The 22,896-nt window shown below is 43.1% G+C and overlaps 1 protein-coding gene across 1 annotated transcript in view; it reads right to left on the bottom strand.

Moving 5' to 3' along the window:
• Window positions 1–22,896, bottom strand: part of VPS35 (VPS35 retromer complex component) — a 44,739-nt gene extending 21,843 nt beyond the window's left edge. The window contains exons 1-10 of the mRNA XM_075189220.1: window positions 22,787–22,896; window positions 15,729–15,824; window positions 11,679–11,775; window positions 10,351–10,474; window positions 9,967–10,149; window positions 9,352–9,586; window positions 8,034–8,117; window positions 7,170–7,279; window positions 6,532–6,628; window positions 5,563–5,711 (exon numbers count right to left, since the gene is read on the bottom strand). Of these exons, the coding sequence (XP_075045321.1) occupies window positions 5,563–5,711; window positions 6,532–6,628; window positions 7,170–7,279; window positions 8,034–8,117; window positions 9,352–9,586; window positions 9,967–10,149; window positions 10,351–10,474; window positions 11,679–11,775; window positions 15,729–15,824; window positions 22,787–22,789 (1,178 nt within the window). The 5' untranslated portion in view covers window positions 22,790–22,896. The remainder of the gene's footprint in view (window positions 1–5,562; window positions 5,712–6,531; window positions 6,629–7,169; window positions 7,280–8,033; window positions 8,118–9,351; window positions 9,587–9,966; window positions 10,150–10,350; window positions 10,475–11,678; window positions 11,776–15,728; window positions 15,825–22,786) is intronic.

Genomic DNA, 22,896 nt, shown 5'->3' with positions numbered 1-22,896 from the left:
GAGAGGGGGGAGAGGGGGGAGAGGGGGGAGAGGGGGGAGAGGGGGGAGAGGGGGGAGAGGGGGGAGACACACACATGCTAGGGTCAATTTTTTGATAGCAGCCAATTAACCTACTAGTATGATTTTGGAGTGTGGGAGAAAACCCATGCACACACGGGGAGAACATACAAACTCCACGCAGATTAGGCCATGAACGGGAGTTGAACTCATGACCCCAGTGCTGTGAGGCAGAAGTGCTAACCACTGAGCCACCATGCTGCCCCAGATGGACTTCAAGTCAAAAGGACGCACATTAAGCGCAAATGGTCTTTTATGCGTCCGATGGGGAAGATGTCAGAGATCATTGTGTAATTATACTGGAGTGTGCTGGGTGCTATAATTCACAAATGAAAATGGATTAGAAAACGCTGGTAGACAACATGGAAGGAAAAGCATGGAGGGGTGAGGGGGGGGAGACAATGTACAGATCAGCGCTGTGTTCTCATGATACTTGTACCAGCAAGTACTGCAGGAGATACATCGAGTTACTGATATCATTGGGATGATAAATGTGCTACATCCTGCTTGTCAGTACAACATTCATTACTGTATAGAGCATGACAGTCATTACTCTTATACAGGACACAGAAGAAATCCAATAGAGCGGACATACACATAGAATATCGCGGTGCGCTCACAGACTACGGTGCTCCTATGGGTCTTATTACTAGCACAGTCCAGACAACCAATGTTGCTATCTGTTTCGCTATATACAGATCAATGAAATGGGTGCATTCACTGTATCTCCCCATACTTTAAATAGCGCCCCCCACAACCGATCTCAATTAATGTTCCTTGTTCCCCTGATCACAGCTGACATCCTGCCAACGTCTGTGTATTGTCTTCATAGGGGGGTATTCAATTGTTAGCGAGATCCCCGGAAAAACGAGCGCTCAAAATATATTAGTGTTAATACTGTAATATGCGTGTAAATACCGTTAATACGGTAGTTTACTCACTGAATTTCATCTCGCAGCCCCCTGAGCTGCGAGATGAAATTCAGCGAGTAAACTACCGTATTAACGGTATTTACGCACATATTACCGTATTAACGCTAATATATTTTTAGAGCGCTCGTTTTCTGGGGATCTCGCTAACAATTGAATACCCCCCATAATGTCTTATAGTCTGTTGTACGGAGTTTATATAACATTTTCATTTAGGCTTTTCACACTTTACATCTTCATTTCACTTTGTCAGTAAAGTCTAAATGACCAACGTTCACGTGTCTGTCACTCGTTATGAATCCTTATGCACCCTTCGAAAAGCGCAGTTAAGTTACGATACGCCCGCTCTGTTCTTATGCATTGTGCTGAAATTTAGGAAAGCATTTGATGTTCAGAGCAGGGGCGGATCTAGAAAAATGCTGTACCCGGGGCGATTTAGGAAGGGGGGCGCGATTTAGGCCCCGCCCCTTTCTAACATCTTAAGCTGCCGACGGCTGCACACTATGTGCAGGTCCGTCCAGCCGTGACAGGCAGGGACAGTGTGCTGCCCGGCTGTTCCGATTGTGTTTTAAACACAGTCAGAGCAGCCGGGCAGCACACTGTCCCTGCCTGTCACGGCTGGACGGACCTGCACATACTGTGCAGCCGTCGGCAGCAAGTGTCTGCCCCGATCGCCCCCCCCTGGATCCGCCACTGGTTCAGAGCAGCCGTTGTGTTGTTATTGGTGTATTTCTTGCACCGCACAAGAGATTCGGGATAACGTGGAATCAGAACAGTTACCTAAGCAACTAGTCCTTGAGTCATCGCACACAGAGAACATTTATGGAAGTCTGTTCTGCATGGATTACATGGAAAAGGAGAAACCGACCTTGGATCAGAATAACCTCGCTCAGTTAGCAACACAACAAAGGGGAACAAATTGTACAAATTATTTTGTTGGTTTTTATTTTACTTGTTTGTGGCATTAAGAGGAGTCACAGGCGCCCTTTTGGGCAATACAAGAAAATGATGGACGTGAAAGTCAAACGACTGCAGAGGAACAATAAACACAACACGCAGCCCCAGAACACATCAGTAACAGGGGTCATGGTTTAAAAGCATGAAAGACTCAAGCTCTTATTTTATTTTTTTTGTGTCATAAACAAGCAAACAAAGGTTAGATGAGGGCAAGAAATATAATTTCAACTCTTTCAACATGGTCCTATTTTTAACAAAATTACAGGTTATACTGAAGTGTCAACTTTGTTTACACAGACAGACACTTAGAAGTTACACATTGCCCTTTGTCATTGAAAATACAACTCACATTACTGAAGTTGGCTACTAACTTTGGTTAATACCCTGACATTCTGCCAATTTATGCTACATGTCTGTATATCCATCTATATGTACACACACTGATCAGCCACAACATTAATATCACATGCCTACTATTGTGTAGGTCCCCCTCTTGCTGCCAAAACAGCTCTGACCCGTTGAGGCATGGCCTCCACAAGATCTCTGAAGGTGTCCTGTGGTATCTGGCACCAAGACTTTAGCAGCAGGTCCTGTAAGCGAGATGGGGGCCTCCATGGCTGGGACTTGTGGTTCCAGCACATCTCACAGATGCTCAATCAGATTGAGATCTGGAGATTTGGTAGGCCAAATCAACACCTTGAACTCTGTCACGTTTCTCAAACCATTCCGGATCAATTATTGCAGGAAAGAAGCCACAGCCATCAGGGAATACCGCTGCCATAAAGGGGTGTACTTGGTCTGTAACAATGTTTAGCTAGGTGGTACATGTCAAAGTAACATCCACATGAATACCAGGAACAAAGGTTCCCCAGCATAATATTGCCCAGAGCATCACACTGCCTCTGCCAACTTGCCTACTTCCCACAGTGCATCCAGGTGCCATCTCAGCCCCAGGTGCCATCTCAGCCCCACGTGCTTTAACAGAAAACGTGATTCATCAGACCAGGCCACTACTCTATGGTCCAGTTGTGGCGCTCAGGTGCCCATTGTAGGCGCTTTTGGCGGTGGACAGGGGACAGGGGTCAGAATCGGCGCTCTCTGAGGAGTCTGATGCTACGCTGCCCCATACTCAGCAAGCTGCGATGCACTGTGTGTTCTGACACCTTTTTATCATAGTCAGCATTAACTTCTTCAGCAATGTGTGATACAGCAGATCTTCTAAGGGATTAGACCACTTTTGGTAGGTACTAACCACTGCATACTGGGTACACCCCACAGGACCTGCCGCTGTGGAGATGGTCTGACCCAGCCGTCTAACCATCACAATTTGGCCCGTCAGAGTCGCTCAGATCCTTATCCTTTTCCTGCTTCCAACACATCAACCTCAAGAACTGACTGTTCTTGTGTTCTCTAATAAATCCCACCCAGACAGGTGCCATTGTAACCAGAAAACCACTGTTATTCACTTCACTTGTCAGAGGTTTTAACGTTGCAGCTGATTGGTGTAAATATATATATATATATATATATTGCACTCTGTATGAGAAGCAGGGAATATTAAGTCCGCATAGTGCAATCTCTGCTAAGCCGACCAACTCACAGCAAAGTCTTCACCTTCTGTCCTGTCCTACACCGAATAAAAACATGAATTCAATCTGACTGTTACCATGATGATTTCTAGATACCTCTTACCGGCAGCATTTAATAGAAAGTACGACCCAAGCGGGAGAATAGATGGGAGCTGTGTAAAATCAAACAGGAGGGAACATCTAGAATCTTGGAGAGACCAGCGCTCTTCCAAGTAGAAAAGAATAAATTGAATCCAATGTCTCCATCTCTGAAGAGTGTACATGATAAATGTATGTTCAGAGAACAACAAGTTGGATTAGATTTTTCTATTAGATTGAAGAGTGTCTGATGTCTTTCTTCCAAGATAATATATAATATATATCACAGTGTTTTCTTTGCTCTCGGTACATATAGCACAAGGCTGACACCTGAGACACAACATAAGAGCAGCCCCCAGTCAGAAGGAACAGAGGTAATAAAACGGATGTAAGTCAGTGTAACATACTCCATAACATGTAGGACTAATGAGAGCTCTAAAATAAGTTTCAAAACTGCTTTGTGAATAAGTGGAGTGAGAACCGCTGCTGTAGATCGGTATCAATGTTATATCCTCAGCCTGACACAGGACCTAGACCGTGTGCGTCTCCCTCCTCCCCAGGATGTATTATTATGGAGAGTGTTTATACAGAACGGAGCACCGAGGAGAGCGTCTCCCTCCTCCCCAGGATGTATTATTATGGAGAGTGTTTATACAGAACGGAGCACCGAGGAGAGCGGCTCCCTCCTCCACAGGATGTATTATTATGGAGAGTGTTTATACAGAACGGAGCACCGAGGAGAGCGGCTCCCTCCTCCACAGGATGTATTATTATGGAGAGTGTTTATACAGAACGGAGCACCGAGGAGAGCGGCTCCCTCCTCCACAGGATGTATTATTATGGAGAGTGTTTATACAGAACGGAGCACCGAGGAGAGCGGCTCCACTCCTCCGCCGTGTTTATCTCTAGACTTTGAAAGGATCTGTTCACTTTAGTTTTCATAGTAAAAACACAAAAACATGTGGGCATAACAGCCACCATTTACTACCAAGTGGACATTTAGGTAGGTGTGACCCTCAGACTGTAAAGTAAATAACAATGCAGGAGCTAAATTATAACTTCCTCCCCATCTCATGGCCCTTAACCCTCTGCCCCGGCTCTCACCCACTTCCCCCTGGCTTCTCTGGGCTCTCCCCCGCCCAGTTTCCCCACGGCTCTCACCCGCCTATCCCCCACCCCGGTTTCCCCACGGCTCTCGCCCGCCTCCCCCCCCACCGCCAGTTTCCCCACGGCTCTCGCCCGCCTCCCCCCCCCACCGCCAGTTTCCCCACGGCTCTCGCCCGCCTCCCCCCCCCACCGCCAGTTTCCCCACGGCTCTCGCCCGCCTCCCCCCCACCGCCAGTTTCCCCACGGCTCTCGCCCGCCTGATTCCCCCCCCGCCCCCAGTTTCCCCTCGGCTCTCGCCCGCCTCCCCCCCCCCCCCAAGGTTTCCCCATGGCTCTCGCCCGCCTCTCCCCTGGTTTCCCTAAGGCTCTCGCCCGCCTCCCCCCTGGTTTCCCTAAGGCTCTCGCCCGCCTCTCCCCCCACCGCCGGTCTCCCCACAGCTCTCGCCCGCCTGATCCCCCCCGTCCCCGGTTTCCCCTCGGCTCTCTCCCGCCTCCCTCCCCCCCCCTGGTTTCCCTTCGGCTCTCGCCCGCCACCCACCCCCCGGTTTCCCCATGTCTCTCCGCTTACCTAATCCCCCCCCGCCCCCGGTTTCCCCACGGCTCTCGCCCGCCTGCCCCCTGATTCATTCGGCTCTCACCCGCCTCACCCCCGGCCCAAAGATATACTGACCATATTGACTTTTTAAGACCAATACTGTGTATGATGCGACAATAGAGAAAGATATTTGGAGTAATGATAACAAGGTCAAACACTAGACAGTGACTGGTACAAACAACACATTCTTTTCTCTTTCAATTAAATCCTTCAACAGCTTTCCGTCTGCGAGGTCTATTATTTCTACTCACTGTTCAAGGTTAAGCTTGTTAAAGATTTCCACAGTCGTCTCCAGCACTTTATCAACATAATCCACCCGATCAGGATAACACTTCATAGCCAGGTTAATGAGGGACACTTGTAAGGACACCACATCTTCTGAGGGCATATCCTGCCGAGACTGCGGGCGCCAAGAGGGAACAAGAGCAGGGTCAGAATAATGAGACAAATCGATTATACCCACAGCCTCATATCCTTTACCCGTCTATGGTTTCTCTAATATCATACATTGGGCAGACATACAAATACATATACACATATACTCTACAACGCTGTATAACTTTAACCCCCATCGTTGTTGTTGCCCCCCCTAAGTTACTTTTGTTTGTGCCCACTGTTTAAAGGTTTTATCATTTAAAATAAAAATCTGAGTTAAATAAACTATAGATCTTGAATTACTTAGTCTAGATAGTACTTGGTGAGTGTTCAATCGTGAAGCTAGCTTTCCAGGCATGTTAGTGTTAAACGGAGCGACTCTCCATGACCATCATATGCAGTATATAAAAGTGCCATCTATTGATGGCGTTAAAAAGCAAATTCTGATTCAAGGCTTATAAGTCAGATTGATGACGAACCCAATAACGGGAAGGGGAAGCTCAGATTGTATATTTTTTGGGGGTAAAAAAAAATTCAAAAAGTTGTATAAACAGGTTATAGATTGCAATGTAAAAGCAGCTAACAGAACAGCTAACAGAACAGAATAATTATGGATCCAAGTCAGCGACTTGGGCTGTGGGATGGACTTTCACTGAAATAGGACAGCAGGAATGGAGCACCTTCAAAATGAATTTCAGAGTAAATACAACGGTCCTGACATACAAGGAAATGCAAGACAATGCTATTTCCCATGGCGACAATACAGAACTAATAAGTTAGGCCAGTCATTATTGTACAATGGACCGTCACTACGCAATGAAGTTCTGGTCGTGCGTGTTCCTCACCTGTATGACGGTGGCCACTTGCTGAGAGAAGATGTCAAAGAGTTTTATATCTGTGGGAATCCCGGGGCCATCTTCTCGGTGTGCAAACAGCGCCAACCTGTGAGGGACAGAGGAAACAGTCCTAAATCCAGCCTCTACCACTGTACATAGCTGAAGTGAATCCATTCTGAATATGAATCTTCAAAACGCAAACTTTCACAATAACGACAATGTAACCCATCCATTCAATGGAACTAGCGGCAATAATGGAGGCAGCCATTTTGTTCGTGGAACCACTATTCAAATGCAGCCAATAATTCACTAAGAGCCAGTGACATCACTGAGCTACAATGCAATACTCGTGAGCATAATGACAAGAAAATTGAGATTACTTTACAAGAATTAGACAATGAAGCAACGGTATGAAACACAGTCCATCCAAATCTTATCCAATTTCCGAGGACAGGACTCTGATTGGGATCTGCGGTCTTTGGACAAATACACGCAGTGATTTTGCACAGGTCAACTTGTATTTTACGGCTAGTGGCCCCATAGCTGACTATAGGCTGCCATGGATTGCTGCACATTTGCCGTTTGTTAATAAATAACCCCCCACAGAGAAGGCGGGTGATGGGCGCAAGTGGAACAGGCGCGTTTACCTGTCGATTAAAGCGATAATGATGTTTTTCACATTGACATTTTGGTGGAGTTCGGCACAAGCCCGGAGGAAAGGGTTCAGTGTCTGGAGATGAAATTCATCAGGAAAAACCTGAAAAGAAGGAAAAACGGAACTAAGGAAGAATTTCCAACTTCGCTGTAACGAGTGGAGTCCCCTCTCCTATGTATCACGCCTCTTATGTTCTGTACGACACGTGTTAATTACATATATATCCTATTATACCTAATGTATATTGTTCTGCTTAAATTCTTGCTATTTGTGTATTTACGCCTCTTGAATGTCCTTTATTTTTCTCTTTACTATGAAGCTCTGAACCATATCTGAGAACAATCTTCACCTGCTACATCCACATTCTGTATTCACCATCTTTCCCCCTTCAAGCGTTTTCTGAAAACTCACCTCTTCAGGCAATCTTATAAAATTCCCAAACCACCTTATTAACCTCTCTAAAATATTCAACCCTATTACCGCCTCTCTGCACAGCTCACAGAGAACTTGCATTTATTCTCCTTCTATACCCAGATGGGGATGGGCAGAGCCCACTAACAACTTTTTATCTTTGAAATCTGGCTGGACCAATATGTAATATGTATCACTAATCCTCATATATCAAACTCTAATGTTCCTATAGGTTGTAAGCTTGCCTCCGACTTGTTTTAAGTGCTGGTACTATATAAATTAACGTTGACAATATAAAAATAAACTAAAGCCACGGCCACAGACTGATAATCAGCCAACCATCGCTGCAATGAGTACCACATAAAAACGGCAGCCAACAAGCTGTCATAATGCCAGGATCAGAACTGCGAGCGGGCTGACGGTAGAAGACAATGTCTGCGCTCACCTGTATGATACACTCCATGAGATACTCCTGAGCCAACGCGTCTCTGCAGTTCACAACTTGCTCCAGGATCCCAGGTAACACAATCTGAGAGAGGACGAGAACTCGGTTAAAAAGAGACGTAACTTGTACACACTCCTGTGATGCTCGAATGTCAATTACCATTGATTACACATTACGTCAATACACCACAAGCACTATCCCCATAGTGAGGAGCCAGATTCATCCAAACTAAGATCATATTCCTGTCCACCGGAAACTTGACGGACTCGGAAGGAGCGTCGCAGAACGTTACCGGTACTATCCAAGGAGAATTAACTAGGCTACTCGGGAAAACAGTTAACTGCTAGGAAATTAATTGTAACAAGGAATTAACACTGAGACAACAGAAAAATAACTGGAAAACACAAACTTTAAAGTGAACAGATCACCCCAACAGAACACATCAGAGACTTTATATAAGCTGAAGGAATCTGTGTGGTCAACAGTGTTAAGAACATAAAGGAACGTTTGTAATTGCCTGTTCGTTAATCTCCCTAAAGCTACGAGAGCAGGGTCATCTTTAATTAGAACGTGCCCTGTATCAGGCATATGTATGGAATGCCAAAGAGGAAGGAGGGGAGTGATAAGGACTAAACAACATTCTGCTATAAAGAGTGATCAATCATTTTCCATGCACAACTGTAACATTACCACTTGCTGCTGTATTGAGGGAATTATAACATTAATTAGATTGACAGAAGACTTCTAGAGGGAGATAAAGGGAGGATGGGAAGAGAAGGTAACCAATGGAAACTGTACCAAACCCCAATTTATTTGCACAACTGTAGAAACTAGGTAAAGTCCTATAAGGCTGCCTATAGGAGTCTTTGCTCCGTGTTTGTGGTTTGTAAGTTTAATCTGTATTCAAGCGCTCATTCTGTATGCAGAGTAGGAATAATTGTCCACTATGGAGACATACTCAAGGGACAATGTTACAAGGGTTGACCGCAAGGAAATACAGATAAAGATTTTATAACTACAGGCAGAGCAATGCCCTAAAATTGTTATTACACTTTCATCCCTCACTTATACAGGAGGGGGGGGGGGGGGAACTGGAAAGAACTAAAGTCTTCAAGTTTTTAGGACAGAAGAAAGAGGAGTTGGCAGAAAGTTAATCGTACCATGACCTGGCGGGAGATCCTGTTTCGAGATATCGATGTGGCTAGCGGCCCAATGTTTCAATTCAGATTTGTCGTTTATTAGGGAATTGGCACGCGATCATGAATGCAGAGATACCGTAACACTGGGGTGGCACTAAACTAGAAGGCACAGTACACACCTGCTTGTACCGCTCCACATTGACTCCTTCCAGCTGACTGAGCCTGACCAAGTTGGTCCCCACCAGAATACGGAGTTCCTGCCTCTCCCGCTCCCTCTTCTCCTTATCCCGGCTGTGGCCTTGGTGCTGCATCCGCACCCACAGTTTGTTCATTTCGGCAAAGTTCAGCAGCACGAAATCCATGGAGTCGCTGATATCTCCTGTAATTTCCTCACTGCCGGACACCGTCAGATCACTGCAGAAAACACCAAACAATAGATCAGTTTTCACCATAACACTTCACAGACCTCCAGATCAGCGAAACCCCACTTCCAACACCCACACTGTGAAACCAAATACGTTGAGTGGAATATTAAATATAATACAGAGGTGTTTGCACAACAGTCAATATTAAAATGTAATTATACTACGATTATTACCAAGCCATTATAATGAATAATCAACCACTTTTGGGTGCTAAAAACCCCCTACTTCCCTGTACAAAGCTACAGTGGCAGACGCCATCTTTCTCTATAGTGTTGGAAGCCAGGGACACAATGCAAAGGCCCCCAGCACAGGATACATTTATACCATTTCTTTTATTAGTCTCTACGGTTCAGCCACAAAGATTCTTACTTAGTCTGTTCTCCTTCGTCCGGCAGGATATTTCGTGTGCACTGTAGGAGGTAATTACGGAGGAAGAGACCCCTTAAAGGATGTTGAACACCACGGCACATCTCCACCATGTCCTTTAGGATGTCCTTCCTTGATTGGGAAAAGGATTTCACGTAGACGACGCCGACAGTGATCAGCAGGTAACTGTCAGAGAAAGCATTGGTCAGTAGGCGTTTATATAACAGTGTAGTTGTGCAGTGACCCATAGCAGCTAAAGACTTCAATCACTGCTGTGCAAATCAAAAAAAGGGAGAGAAATATATTTAAAGCTACAAAGATTTGAGTAGTCTGCAGAAAAAAAACAACTAGAACCCCAATGGTAGAGAGGTAAACTGCTTTACTTACAGCCTGGGGATGATATTTCCAGCATACTGAACAAGCTCGTATAGATCAGCCACTTTCCTTCCTTTTGCAAACTCATCAGTCAGATACACCTCCAGGTAATGTAGCTCATCCGAGATTGCCATGTCTGTCGTAGGACACGCTAAGGAAATCCATTATTCTAAAGACTGTTCGTAAAATTGACCATGGTGAGTAAATAAATGTACCAAGTCCGAGATGCTTTGCTTAAATATATTAGTTTGTTTGTGTGATCTGTTATTTAGCTAAAACTTCCATGTTATGTGGCCATGAGGTGGCGCTGTTCAATACTTAAGTAGGACATCACTGCCCCTGTCAGTGCTCCAGTAATGGTAAATATTCTCTGCAAGTAATATTGTAACACTTTATACAAGAAGCATCTGGAATGGCAAGACAGATGGAGCAGACTTTGTTGCCACGTTATGAGAGGCCATTAACATGCATTCCATTGCTATTATAGGGGCACCATCGATAAGAGCATAGTAACATGGGCACTGAAGCCAACTACAGCTATATACATACTTATGAGAGGTCTACAATCTCAGTTATTGCCGACTGGTGGTACTGCGCAGCGTATGGGACGAAGAGAGATAATACTAGGGTAATGAATACACTAGTCGGACACAAGGAGGACTATATGGATGTAACATGCTGAAAAATAAATTAAAAGGACGATTTGTAGGACGCCAGTTTTCAGGCGCTTGATAGTTTGTTGTCGGGCAGATTTCTACCAGACACACAAACAAGTTTATTGATTAGTGTCTTGAAGTAGCAATCACTGCGCTCTTCTCACTGCTGCAATCAGCATGAAGGGTTTGTCTCCCAGCACAACATGTACAATCACATCAGATAGAGGCAGAGACCGTACAAATTACCCACTTTCAAGAGATCTGCGTCAAATGCTTACAGCAGAGAGGAGATATCGAGAGGAAAGTTTCATGGGTGGAACCGGCTGATCTCAAAGAAACTTCACTGTAATATGTTTTCATTATTGAATAGTACAAAATATTAATAAAGCAAAACAAACGCATTACAGTAACATCTCACAAGATCATACATACACAGTAACTCATATGTTTCATAGGAGTACAAGATACTGCTACAGCAACCTTAGTAACTTGTACACAAACGTGGCATTCAGTCCGCTCACTCATTGCTTATCTAGAACGCCCCTATTTCTAAACCTGACCACTCAGCAAGTAGGGGGGCGATCCCCACCCCGTCCCACATATACTTAATATAGGAGTTACAAAGAGCTGGCAGAGACCACTATAGGAAGGACGCACGTTCAGGAGGTGTCATGTAAAGGATACACAGCTCATAGTAACTCTTTGGAGACAACATAGAGGTGCGAAGTTCTCCCAACATGTTGGAGGCGTGCTTCAGCGCATCCATCAGTTTGTTCTTGTCCTAAGGAAGAAGGGAAATGCAAAAACATCAAATATAAGCTCACTGGCCCAATAGCTTAATTACATCCAGTTTCCATTTCTGAAGCCTTTACAACTGTATTTCCGAGCCTTATAGATTATATTATACACACAGTCCTGCATAAGAGTTCTACACCATCAATAATATATGGCAACATATTCCTTGTGTAAGCGGAAAGGCAGATTAGCACAAGTGGTCAAAACAACCCCGTTAAGTGTTATTGTTAAAAAAAAAAAAATCAACATACCCCAAAAGGCTCTGGTCTGCTGGAACTTGTAGTGCCTAACTCTAGTCTACATCAGTTAGCAGCAGTACAAAGCTCTTTTTTTTTTTTAACTACTAGCCCATAGGATGAATCTCTCCATGCTATATTGTTTGCAGAGTTACTAATAAAGATAGAAAATAATATAATGATATCCATAGAGCGTAAGCTTGCGAGCAGGACCTTCTTAACTCTGTGACTATCACCCAGTATTGTTTTATTACTGTTTGTTCCCAATTGTAAAGTGTTCCGGAATTTGATGGCGCTTTTTAAATAAATGTTAATGTACTAAAAGCAATTTAAACTACTTGCAGTTTTCATGGCGTGGCTGGTTTGTTATGTAAAGCTCTACCTAAACCTGAACATTACAAACATCGACATAGACATAATATTTCTGGTTCATTTTGTGAATTTCATTAACTTGGTGCATGAAACTTTCCCTGCAATCAAACAGTAACAAAGTAACGAAGAACTATTAGGAAACGGAATGCGACGACGGGGTTGTCCGCTGCCTTCATCTTGCGGCAGCTAATAGCCTGCCAACGACACCGAGTCCAGACAAGAACAGCCATTTACATTGATTAGGGGACCAATTTTCAGCCCTGTCCCACGGGAAATTAGGCAGATGAGGATTTATACGACCGGCATAAATTTCAATATGTTTTGCTGTTTAATTCATTGCTCTCTATTAAAAAAAAAAAAAATAGGCCGGGTATTGTTTTACGCTGCGTTATAAAAGGTCCAGTGAATTCTAAATTGAAACCTAGAGAACAGATGTCGTCTCCCTGCCGCAACTATCCCTACAAAAGCAACGATGCCGTGCGCGGTCTGGTTATTGATTTGTATGCAGTGAAATGCTTGTTACAACATATGGAATAAATGGTGCACATGTTATAACGGATGTATAATAGATCAGAGTAACAGAATAACAGAAGCCACGGCCGGCTGGGTCCTGCACGGGGCGCAGAGTAACGCCACGGAGATAGCTATTAATGCAGTACTAACACATTCTCCCGCAGAGGTTTTCTGCCTGCTCCTATGTTAGATAATGATAGGAGCACTTATCCCCACAGGTCTGTGCAAAGTAAATGGGAGGATAAACAAAGAATGAACGCTTCCTATCAGGACAATAACTGAAACACACAATGCAAAATAGAGGCGTACATGCTTATTTAATGGTGAGCCACTAAAAGGACCAAAAAGGCTAAACGCCACCATTAGGAAAGATCCACATGTGTGTGAAAAGAAATAAAAAGGGCTATAAGTTATAGAAATTGTTCCAGGTATAAGATCTATGCCACGACTGAAGTTAGTTTGGTGTTTACCAAGTTCCTATTCATTAGCCCATTGAGCTGACACTCATCTGCTATTCTCTACTTTTTAAACCACTTTCTAAGAGGCACCTGAGCCAAGCGGGTGAGGGAAGAAGTGAACATGTTTAAAGAGCATCCATCAGATCATCGTCATCATCAGCTATTTATATAGCGCCACTAATTCCGCAGCGCTGTACAGAGAACTCACTCACATCAGTCCCTGCCCCATTGGAGCTTACAGTCTAAATTTTATAAGACAGAGACAGAGACAGAGACAGAGACAGAGAGGACTGAGGTCAATTTGATAGCAGACAATTAACCTACTAGTATGTTTTTGTAGTGTGGGAGGAAACCGGAGCACCCGGAGGAAACCCACGCAAACACGAGGAGAACATACAAACTTCACACAGATAAGGCCATGGTCGGGAATCAAACTCATGACCCCAGAGCTGTGAGGCAGAGGTGCTAACCACTGAGCCACCATGCTGCCCATTAAGTTAAGTCTTGAAAAATCAAGATTTTTAAAATCATCAGATCTGGTAGATCCACATACAAAATAAACAAATCTACCAGCACATCATTAAGAGAAGTAAATATTGTGTATATATCCCTTTTAGCGTCCAGTTGTACTCATCTATGGAGATCTGAACACCATACAGCGGCCCCCATTTACTGTCAGATTAGAAACAGAGGTATGTTACTTGCTGCAGATAAATTACTTGTTTTACCTAAATTTACTTGGTTCTTTAAACCCAGTAGCTATTTCACGGTGTTAAAATTGGGCCTATGTAAGAATATTTTGGGCCCTTGCGTGAGTCAAGTCTTGCACAAGAACATAAATAAGGAAGTTCCTGATATTATACACGGCCGTGTGAGGAGCAGAAACCAGACTGAGGCCATTCCTGTCTTTTTACACAAGAACAGAGAACACGGCGATACTGGCACAGCAAGGTCAGGACACACAGTCGCTGGGTATGGGGGTAAGGGAATGTTCTACAGTGTTTTCCCTGTTTCAATTCTGTCTCTCCACAGAGCCCAACAATCGGGGAGGGCATTATGGTTCTTACACTAAAGAACCACGTTTTTAAAAGTTCCGTGTGGAAAAGAAGGAGTTAATACAGAAAACTGAGTGCATCCTTGTTTCCTGGGTAGCGCTAGATGGACTGGGTTGCCTGATGGCTTGTGTGAACTGGGAATACCAAGAAGGTATACTTTCAGGGAAAATCCCATATAAATTACACTAGATAGAGAAGATACTGGGCATAACTGCTCTTGATGGATAAAAATATAAATATTATATATATATATTTAAACTTTTAACAGCCTTGAGGCAAAAAAGTATACACCTGCAAGAAAATGCACAGCAGCCACTATATGAATGACAAGCTGTGGTAATCCAGGCAAGTTGGATTGGCGGCCTGTGGGTTACACCGATGGTGACCCAGGGGTTAAAATATCAAAACTTCTAAAAAAACGAAAAGTGGGAGGTGTTGTCCACAGCAACCAATCAGATTCTAGCAATCAATTTCAAGACTGTACTCAACAAATGAAAGCTAGAATCTGATTGGCTGTTATGGGCAACACCTTAACTTCTCCCGTTTATAAGTTCTGATACATTTACCTTTTCAAAAGCATGTTAATGACATTGTCATGAGGTGGAAACAGCTACATGTAGTTATTTACTTTTAAATATAGAGTATTGTTTCCTGGAATCTCCAATCCTAAAACTGTCCTGCCTATTGGTTTGGAATCACTGAATCCCTCTCATTCTCCATACACTCACACAGCTAGACTGCCTTATAGCAACACAATCTGTTAATTAGACAAAATACTAAGTACTTATTGTTTGTAGCACAGTGAAAAGTGACAAGACACTAAGGGGGGTATTCAATTGTTAGCGAGATCTCTGAAATACTCGCGCTCCAAAAATATTACCGTTAATACGGTAATTTACTCGCTGGATTTCAGCGAGATATTACTGTATTAACGGTAATATTTTTGGAGCGCGAGTATTTCAGCGATCTCGCTAACAATTGAATACCCCCCTAAGAAAGGGGAAAGAAATAGTAGCTGGATCTCCAAACAATAAACTGAAACATTGTATCAAGACAAGATAACAACTCAACTTTAGCTTCCAAAGAAAAGTAGAGGCGTTGCCCATAGCAACCAATCAGATTCTAGCTATCATTTATCTAGTACATACTAGAACATGATAGCTAGGTTCTGATTGGTTGCTATGGGCAACACCTCCACTTTTCCTTTTAGGAGGTTTGATAAATCTCCCCCAAGGTCTCTATAACACAATGATACTAGATGGGCCATGAGACAATAATCACAGTGACACAAGGGGCGTCTCTCACCAGACATCTCTTCATCTGGAACGACTGCACTTTCACGGCCTGGACAGCTTCATCCAGAAGCTTCTCCTGCTCATCCTGCGGGGACTGTGTTGTAGGCTGGGAGGAGAGAGGGGGGGAAAACAAACATAATGAAAATGCACATTCTGCAAAGCATTATTCACTGGGTTACTGAAAACTAAATGCTGTAAGAAACATTAGGAAGCAGTGGCAGGAAGTTGGCTTTCTAGCAGCAAGATGGAGGAAGTGGCACCAACGTCTACAAGTTACATGACCCCTTCCTTTATACCAGAAGGGGCTGTGCCATCTGCTGGTCTGGAGAGGAGAATGAACCAAAAAAAAAGGCATAACAAAAACAGAACTGAATCTCCATGTTATGGTGAACTGCTGGGTAAGAGATCACAAGACAAGATCACCATGGGTGTTTACTAGGGAAGTCCCGGATCTATGCCCAGAGCATAACTATGGTGCAATCCTATATAGCTAAAATAAATGCTCCTTAACTCCACTACACGACTAAAGCTGGGTACGCATCAACACAAATATTGTGCAGATCACATGATTCACCACCGTTTGGTCAGATATTGCAAGATTGTGTACACTACCAAATCACATCGCATCTGTTGATTCGGTTTTCTAAACTTCCTAAAAATCGCAACCAGCAATGAAACAATGTGAGACAACGTGTGGAAGTGTGCACGCACTCATGACAAGCAGTGTAGGCAGATATCTGTAGTGTGTACAGAGTCATGATCTTTTCAGCAGATGGTTGTAGGATGAAGATCACAGATCTGTAGGTACATTCTGTAGGTACATCCTGTAGGTATTGTCGAAGTCAGCAAATTGGATAAAGTCATTTCAATTAAAGTCTAGCAAACTTGGTTGTCTTTGTCTGAAAAGATGCGTACGGTACGCTACGACGTACAAGGGCACGCTACGGCGTGAAAGGGCGTACGCATCCACTACACGTGGCAGCAACAGTAATTGGTCTTTTACCATACATTCGCACAAACACGCATACTTATAAAATAGTATACATTAATGGTAGTTGCAACAAATAGTCAGTTATGTCGAAATATAGTAGTATTTATATGTTATATCAGAGTTACATGCATATTAGTGAAATATACGGAACAGGTTGAAGGAATCATATCATGAGTGGTATCATAATGAACCTCGTTACATATCCTACTGTTTGGTTCACTCTGCGAGGTAATCGCAGAGTGCATACGCAAGTTATGAATGATAGGGAATTATGAACTACTTAAGACTAAGGAATCTTGGCGGGAAGAGCAGAGCATACCCCCTGCAGAGGTGACCCCCTCCTTTGGATTCCTTAGGATGAACTAGCCAATGATTGACAACCCCTTGGACCTTCCTGAGACCTGGACCAATAGATGCAAGCTATACCATCTTCATTGTGTTACTGTATTTCTGTGTGTATATAAGCAGCAGCTTCACATCTAGTGTTCAGACATCTTGTCCCCAGACTTCAGGATTGAATGACTGCACTGGATCCAGAGCGCCTGCGATAAGTAACGGCTGTATTTATTATTACTTCGCTTGAGCATATTATTCTACTTGTTGCGAATAAATCTTTGTGCGATTGGAAACACAAATCGAGGTTCGACAATCGTTATTGGTTAGCGACAATACGCACATAACAGTATGTACACAGGAATCTGAGCGCTCATCAGGACTTTCAGTCGTTGGTGAAGTTATTACAGACAATGCAGTAAGATTACATGTGTACCTAGCTCATGAGATCGCTAGACTGGCTGCTAACAATGACATCATTTGATTTACCTGTTTAAATACAAAGATCGTCAGACTTTTTCACCAACCAAGTATACAACATACAGAGCTATATGTAGACAAGCAGAGTCTGCCACTCATTGCCCACGACCAAAACTCCTCTGAACCGGACCTAGAGTGAATCACTGACCCTGGGGACATGGGGGTGCTATTTCCATTTGGAAAGTGCTACGAGCACTTACCTGGAAACAAAAAGAACTGAAGCTATGCCAGCTAAACCAAAGGATGAAATAACTGATGTATATTCCAAATATAAGGAGCCACTATCTTACTCTAAAGTACCAGGAAAGTAAGAGATGAATACTATAATGTGTAATACATGCATATAAAACTATAAAAATATGAAGAATTATGCTTTGTGCACTTGATATACGCATGGAGGCTGCCATATCATAATAACTGATTTAAGGTGCAAATCTGCTTCATCTATTACAGTAGATGACGTGGTAAAAACAAAGATGACCCCATTATTTTCCCATATTAATAGTTAAATAAGTGAGGTTGGAAAATAGATATAACAGGTCCCTTTGGACTTTAAAAATCAAAAACTTCTGTGTTGACCAAGCGTAAATCTGGGTACACACTACAGAAAAATACTGCAGATGCGATTTCTGTAGTGATTTCATCAACGACTGAAAGTCCCGATGAGCATGTAGATTCCTGTGTACACACCTTCATGATTTACCTTCAGATCTGTGATCTTCATCTCTCATAATACCCTGACTCTGTTCCCTCTACAGATATCTGCCTACGATGCTGTTCGTGAGGGCATACACACTTCCACATTTGCACGATATCGTTCCATCGTTGATCATGCTTTTTAGGAAGTTTATAAACCCAAACGACATGACATGCTTTGGTATGGTTAAACATGATTGTGGGAGCGTATACATTCCTGCATTATCTGACCAAATGGTTTGTGCATCATGTGATCTGCACGATCATTTCATGAAATCACTGTAGTGTGTAACCAGCCTTTAGGAAAACAAAAGATCTAATGAAAAAGCTGCCAATTTAACCATATAGGGGGAAAAAATACCTCCTGTCCCAAAAATGGCAGAGCAGATCAATTCCTTGGCTCGGTCGCCCCAATTATGCTAATAATTATAGTTACACATACCATTTCTTATAAGAATCTATTACGAAGATCTCACATGGTCCCTCGGCCACCAAAATAGCGTTGGGTAAAAACGTGAATATATTTGTGTATAATACTTAGGACCACTGGAAGTCCTGTGTCTCATTCCTATGTAAGCACTACTGTATATGTTGGCGTTATATAAATAAATGATGATGATTCCTCAGTAACGTCATTAGTTTCTAGTGACTGCACAGTCTGTATATTCCTGCAGACCACATAACGATGATCATATCCATGTTGGGCAGGTGACAGGTCCACATTAAAACACAAATATCCAATGTATTAATGCTAGAACTGAGTAACAGTCAAAATATTTATAAGGTTTAGTCCTTTAAACTAATTATCCTCAATATAAGTAACACTAGTGTCTCATCTGTGACATCAAAATTACTGTGACATTATTCAGAAACATTGCAGACTTGTCACTAAATAGTGAATCAAAGCAGAGTCAAAAGAATGCCAAGCAGGGCGAGTAGGGATGGAGCAGTGGGTAAGAGCACGAGTCAACTGCTAAATCATAATGAAAGTAAGCCACAGAGTCTACAAAATCCACCCTAAACTTCATACACACACATACACATATATATATATACACACACTATATATATATATATATATATATATATATATATATATATATATATATATATATATATACACATACACACACACAAGCAGAAATATACAAGAAAGCATATGCATAACAGAGTCTAAAAGTTCGCTTGTTGCCCTCACTCAGTTGGTACGGCAAAGCAAAAGATACAAAGGGCATCCAGAACGTTCAGGGTTGAAGCCGCCCTAGACTAATTTGCTCGTAGCGCTCCATCGCCTTTCATGACAGGTAATGCGGTAGGTAAATAACTCGTCCGTAATTTAAAATCCAGCTTCCTTCACCACCACCCAAACAAGGCCCCTCCACCCCGATGTTTATGTGCCTGTGTTTTTTAGAATCTTAGTTGCACTTGGCTTTTTAGAAGGGTCACAACAATCTTTGTCACTCATTTCGGCTTTCGTTAAAACCAGAACTTTATAGCAAAACAGAGACATGACTGAGCGTTACGAAGGGTGACGATGTGAAGCAGGAGAGGGGCCTGTTCCCCCAGCGTCAGTCCACCATCCTTGTCTCTCCGAATAACATAGCCTCAAGCTCCAACCCATGGAAGGCTCAGTGTCTTCAGCCTTTACCATGGGAATATGTCATAGGCCTTATCTGTGTGGAGTTTGTATGTTCTCCCTGTGTTTGCGTGGGTTTCCTCCGGATACTCCAGTTTCCTCCCACACTCCAATAACATATTAGTTGGTTAATTGGCTGTTATCAAATTGACCCTAGTCTCTCTGTCTGTATGTTAGGGGATTTAGACTGTAAGCTCCAATGGGCCAGGGACTGATGTGAATGAGTTCTCTGTACAGCGCTGCGGAATTAGTGGTGCTATATAAATAAATGATGATGATGATGAAGATTAAAACCTTACTACGATTTTCTTTCAGATTTTCTTTTTAAGTTGGAGAATTATTCTTATATTTTAAAATGAATTTCACTTTATACCTCTCCCTGTCACAATTTTGCACCCCCAAATGCCTCAGGCCCTAGGCTGCAGCCTAGTCAGCCTATTGGATAATCAGGCCTTGGATGCCTTGTCCAATCTCTAGCACCCCAGTGCTACCACCACTCAGCGAGTCATGCCAGAGTTCAGGAACCCCAAGTTGCTGGTGCAGGGAACCATCCACCACGTCATTATCCTGGCATCATGGGATTCACTATGCAGAGTCAGTATGATGGCCTAAGCCTGCTGCAGTCATCAGGTATGGCAGCAACATTACTGGCTATCCACAGCCTGTTATAGGTACTGTATATACCTGGTGGGCAGTTGTATTGGAGTAATTGATTGTCAGGTTATGGGGCACTATACTAGAAGTTAGCAGGCAGTTGATTTAGCATAACAGGTTTTCCACTTTCAGTTGCCTAATTTATTGGCTTGTGCGTGCCATCCTACAACTTTAACTAAATGCGTTTGTTTTATGTGCATTGTCCTAGGGCATTGGATACAAACTGTATTTACAGAGCCACATTGGTGTCATATCCCACAGCATTGACAATAAATATCTGGCCGATTATATAAATGCATTGCTGTAAAGTACAGAAGCTTCAAAGATAAAACAATGTATCATCACTTGGAACCAGTGATATGCTATGAAGATTCTAATGGACCGACCATGGCTATGTCAGTGGGTGAGTGAAAGTCTGGATCTGTTTATATTAAAGTTTTTTTTTACACTTACCTAGTATCAATTGTGTTTTGATTCTATAATAACGAATAAGTGGCGGAGAACAAAATAGTGAGTGGTTAGTGTGTTGCTTTACGTCTAGCACTGGATCTACAAATCACAGGTAACCTGCGGCCTATCCAAGTGTGGTTGAACTACAAGTTCCAGCATGTCCTGACAGTTTTGATGATACATTTAAAGCTGATCTATATGTGATCCTCAGATGTTGGTGTATTTTACTCAACTAGCACCATTGTGAATTGAAACTATTTTGTTGTTCCGTCCCTCAAAAGCAGATAAGGACTATTTAAATCAGGCCTGTCCAACCTGTGGCCCTCCAGGTGTTGTGAAACTACAAGCCCCAGCATGCTTTACCAGTAGACAACCTGTTGATAGCTGGAAGTGCATGCTGGGACTTGTAGTTTCACAACATCTGGAGGACCGCAGGTTGGACAGGCCTGATTGAAATGGTATACGGGAAAAGCACAAGAGGGGACTAGAAATCATTGTAAAACACACTAACAAATGTGCTGAATATTCTGGAATTAGTCTGTTTAGATCAGAACTCCCAGCAATACACCAGGGGGTATATTTTCTAAACTGCGGTCTCGAAAAAGTGAAGATGTTGCCTATAGCAACCAATCAGATTCTAGTTATAATTTTGTAGAAGGTACTAAATACATGAAAACTAGATTCTGATTGGTTGCTATAGGCAACATCTCCACTTATTCAAACCCACCGTTTAGTAAATCTAGCCTAGGGCTGTATATATACAGTATAGTACCTACAGGACAAAGTGTCTGGGTGTATATACAGATCCTTATTGAAATTATGTACAGGATACCCCCAGCTGTAAACAGAGAGGATGTGTGCGTCCACATGAACATTTATTACAGATATGAGCAGAGTATAATGTGAGTATATACAATATATTACCTACAAGAAATGTGCAGGATGCCTGGGTGTATATACAAATCCTCATTGCAGTTATATACAGGACATCCACAGCTGCAGAGAAAGGGAGTGTGCATGTGGACATACAGTATATCTTATAATTGACACTCCCAGTAGTGTACAATGTATCTACATACACTTATAACATACATGACCCCACCACCACCCCAGTGTACAAGGTGTGTAAATACAATATATTACCCAGAAACCCTGCAGTGTCCAACAACATGTGTATATACAATATATTACCTACTGGACACTACTAGCATTGTACAGGATGCCTGGGTCTATATACAAACCCTAGTTGTAATTGTATACAGATATCCACTGCTGTAAACAGAGAGCATATGGGTGTGTGCATATATAACATACATGATGTACATACATTCAGTACTGCAAAAGGTCTGCATGTGTATCTGGATAAACACATACAGGACACCTCTAACAGTGTACTAGGTGTGTATACACACACACTGCATTACATCCATCCCCAGCAGTGTACACCCTCTATGACTAGGAAGCACCAGAGTTACCCACAGGCCAGCAGCAGTATATATGTATATATGTGTGTGTGTGTGTATGTATATATATATATATATATATATATATATATATATATATATATATATATATACACACACACCCAGCAGTACACTAGGTGTATATACACACAGTACAGCACTGTGCACACCCTCTATAACTAGGAAGCACCAGGGTTGCCCACAGGCCAGCAGCACTGCAGCAGGTTAGGCCCAGCACCGTCCTGCAGCTTCCTCCACCCCCCTACGCCTGGCACAGCAGTGCCCACCATCCTCCAGGCACAGCCCAGGTCACACAACCCCAGCTCCCCCCGTGGCCCCCCGGGCCCCGGACCCCAGGACCTCACCATGATGTCTCAGCTTCTCCTTCCAGTCATGTGACCTGCAGCCGCCGCCCCGCCCTTCTCTATCACACCGCGCTCCTCATTGGTCGACTCCGGCAGCTCTCGGCGCTCTA

This window comes from Mixophyes fleayi, chromosome 10 (genome assembly GCF_038048845.1).
Source record: "Mixophyes fleayi isolate aMixFle1 chromosome 10, aMixFle1.hap1, whole genome shotgun sequence".
NCBI lineage: Eukaryota > Metazoa > Chordata > Amphibia > Anura > Limnodynastidae > Mixophyes > Mixophyes fleayi.
This window is presented reverse-complemented; position numbering and strand designations above follow the sequence as displayed.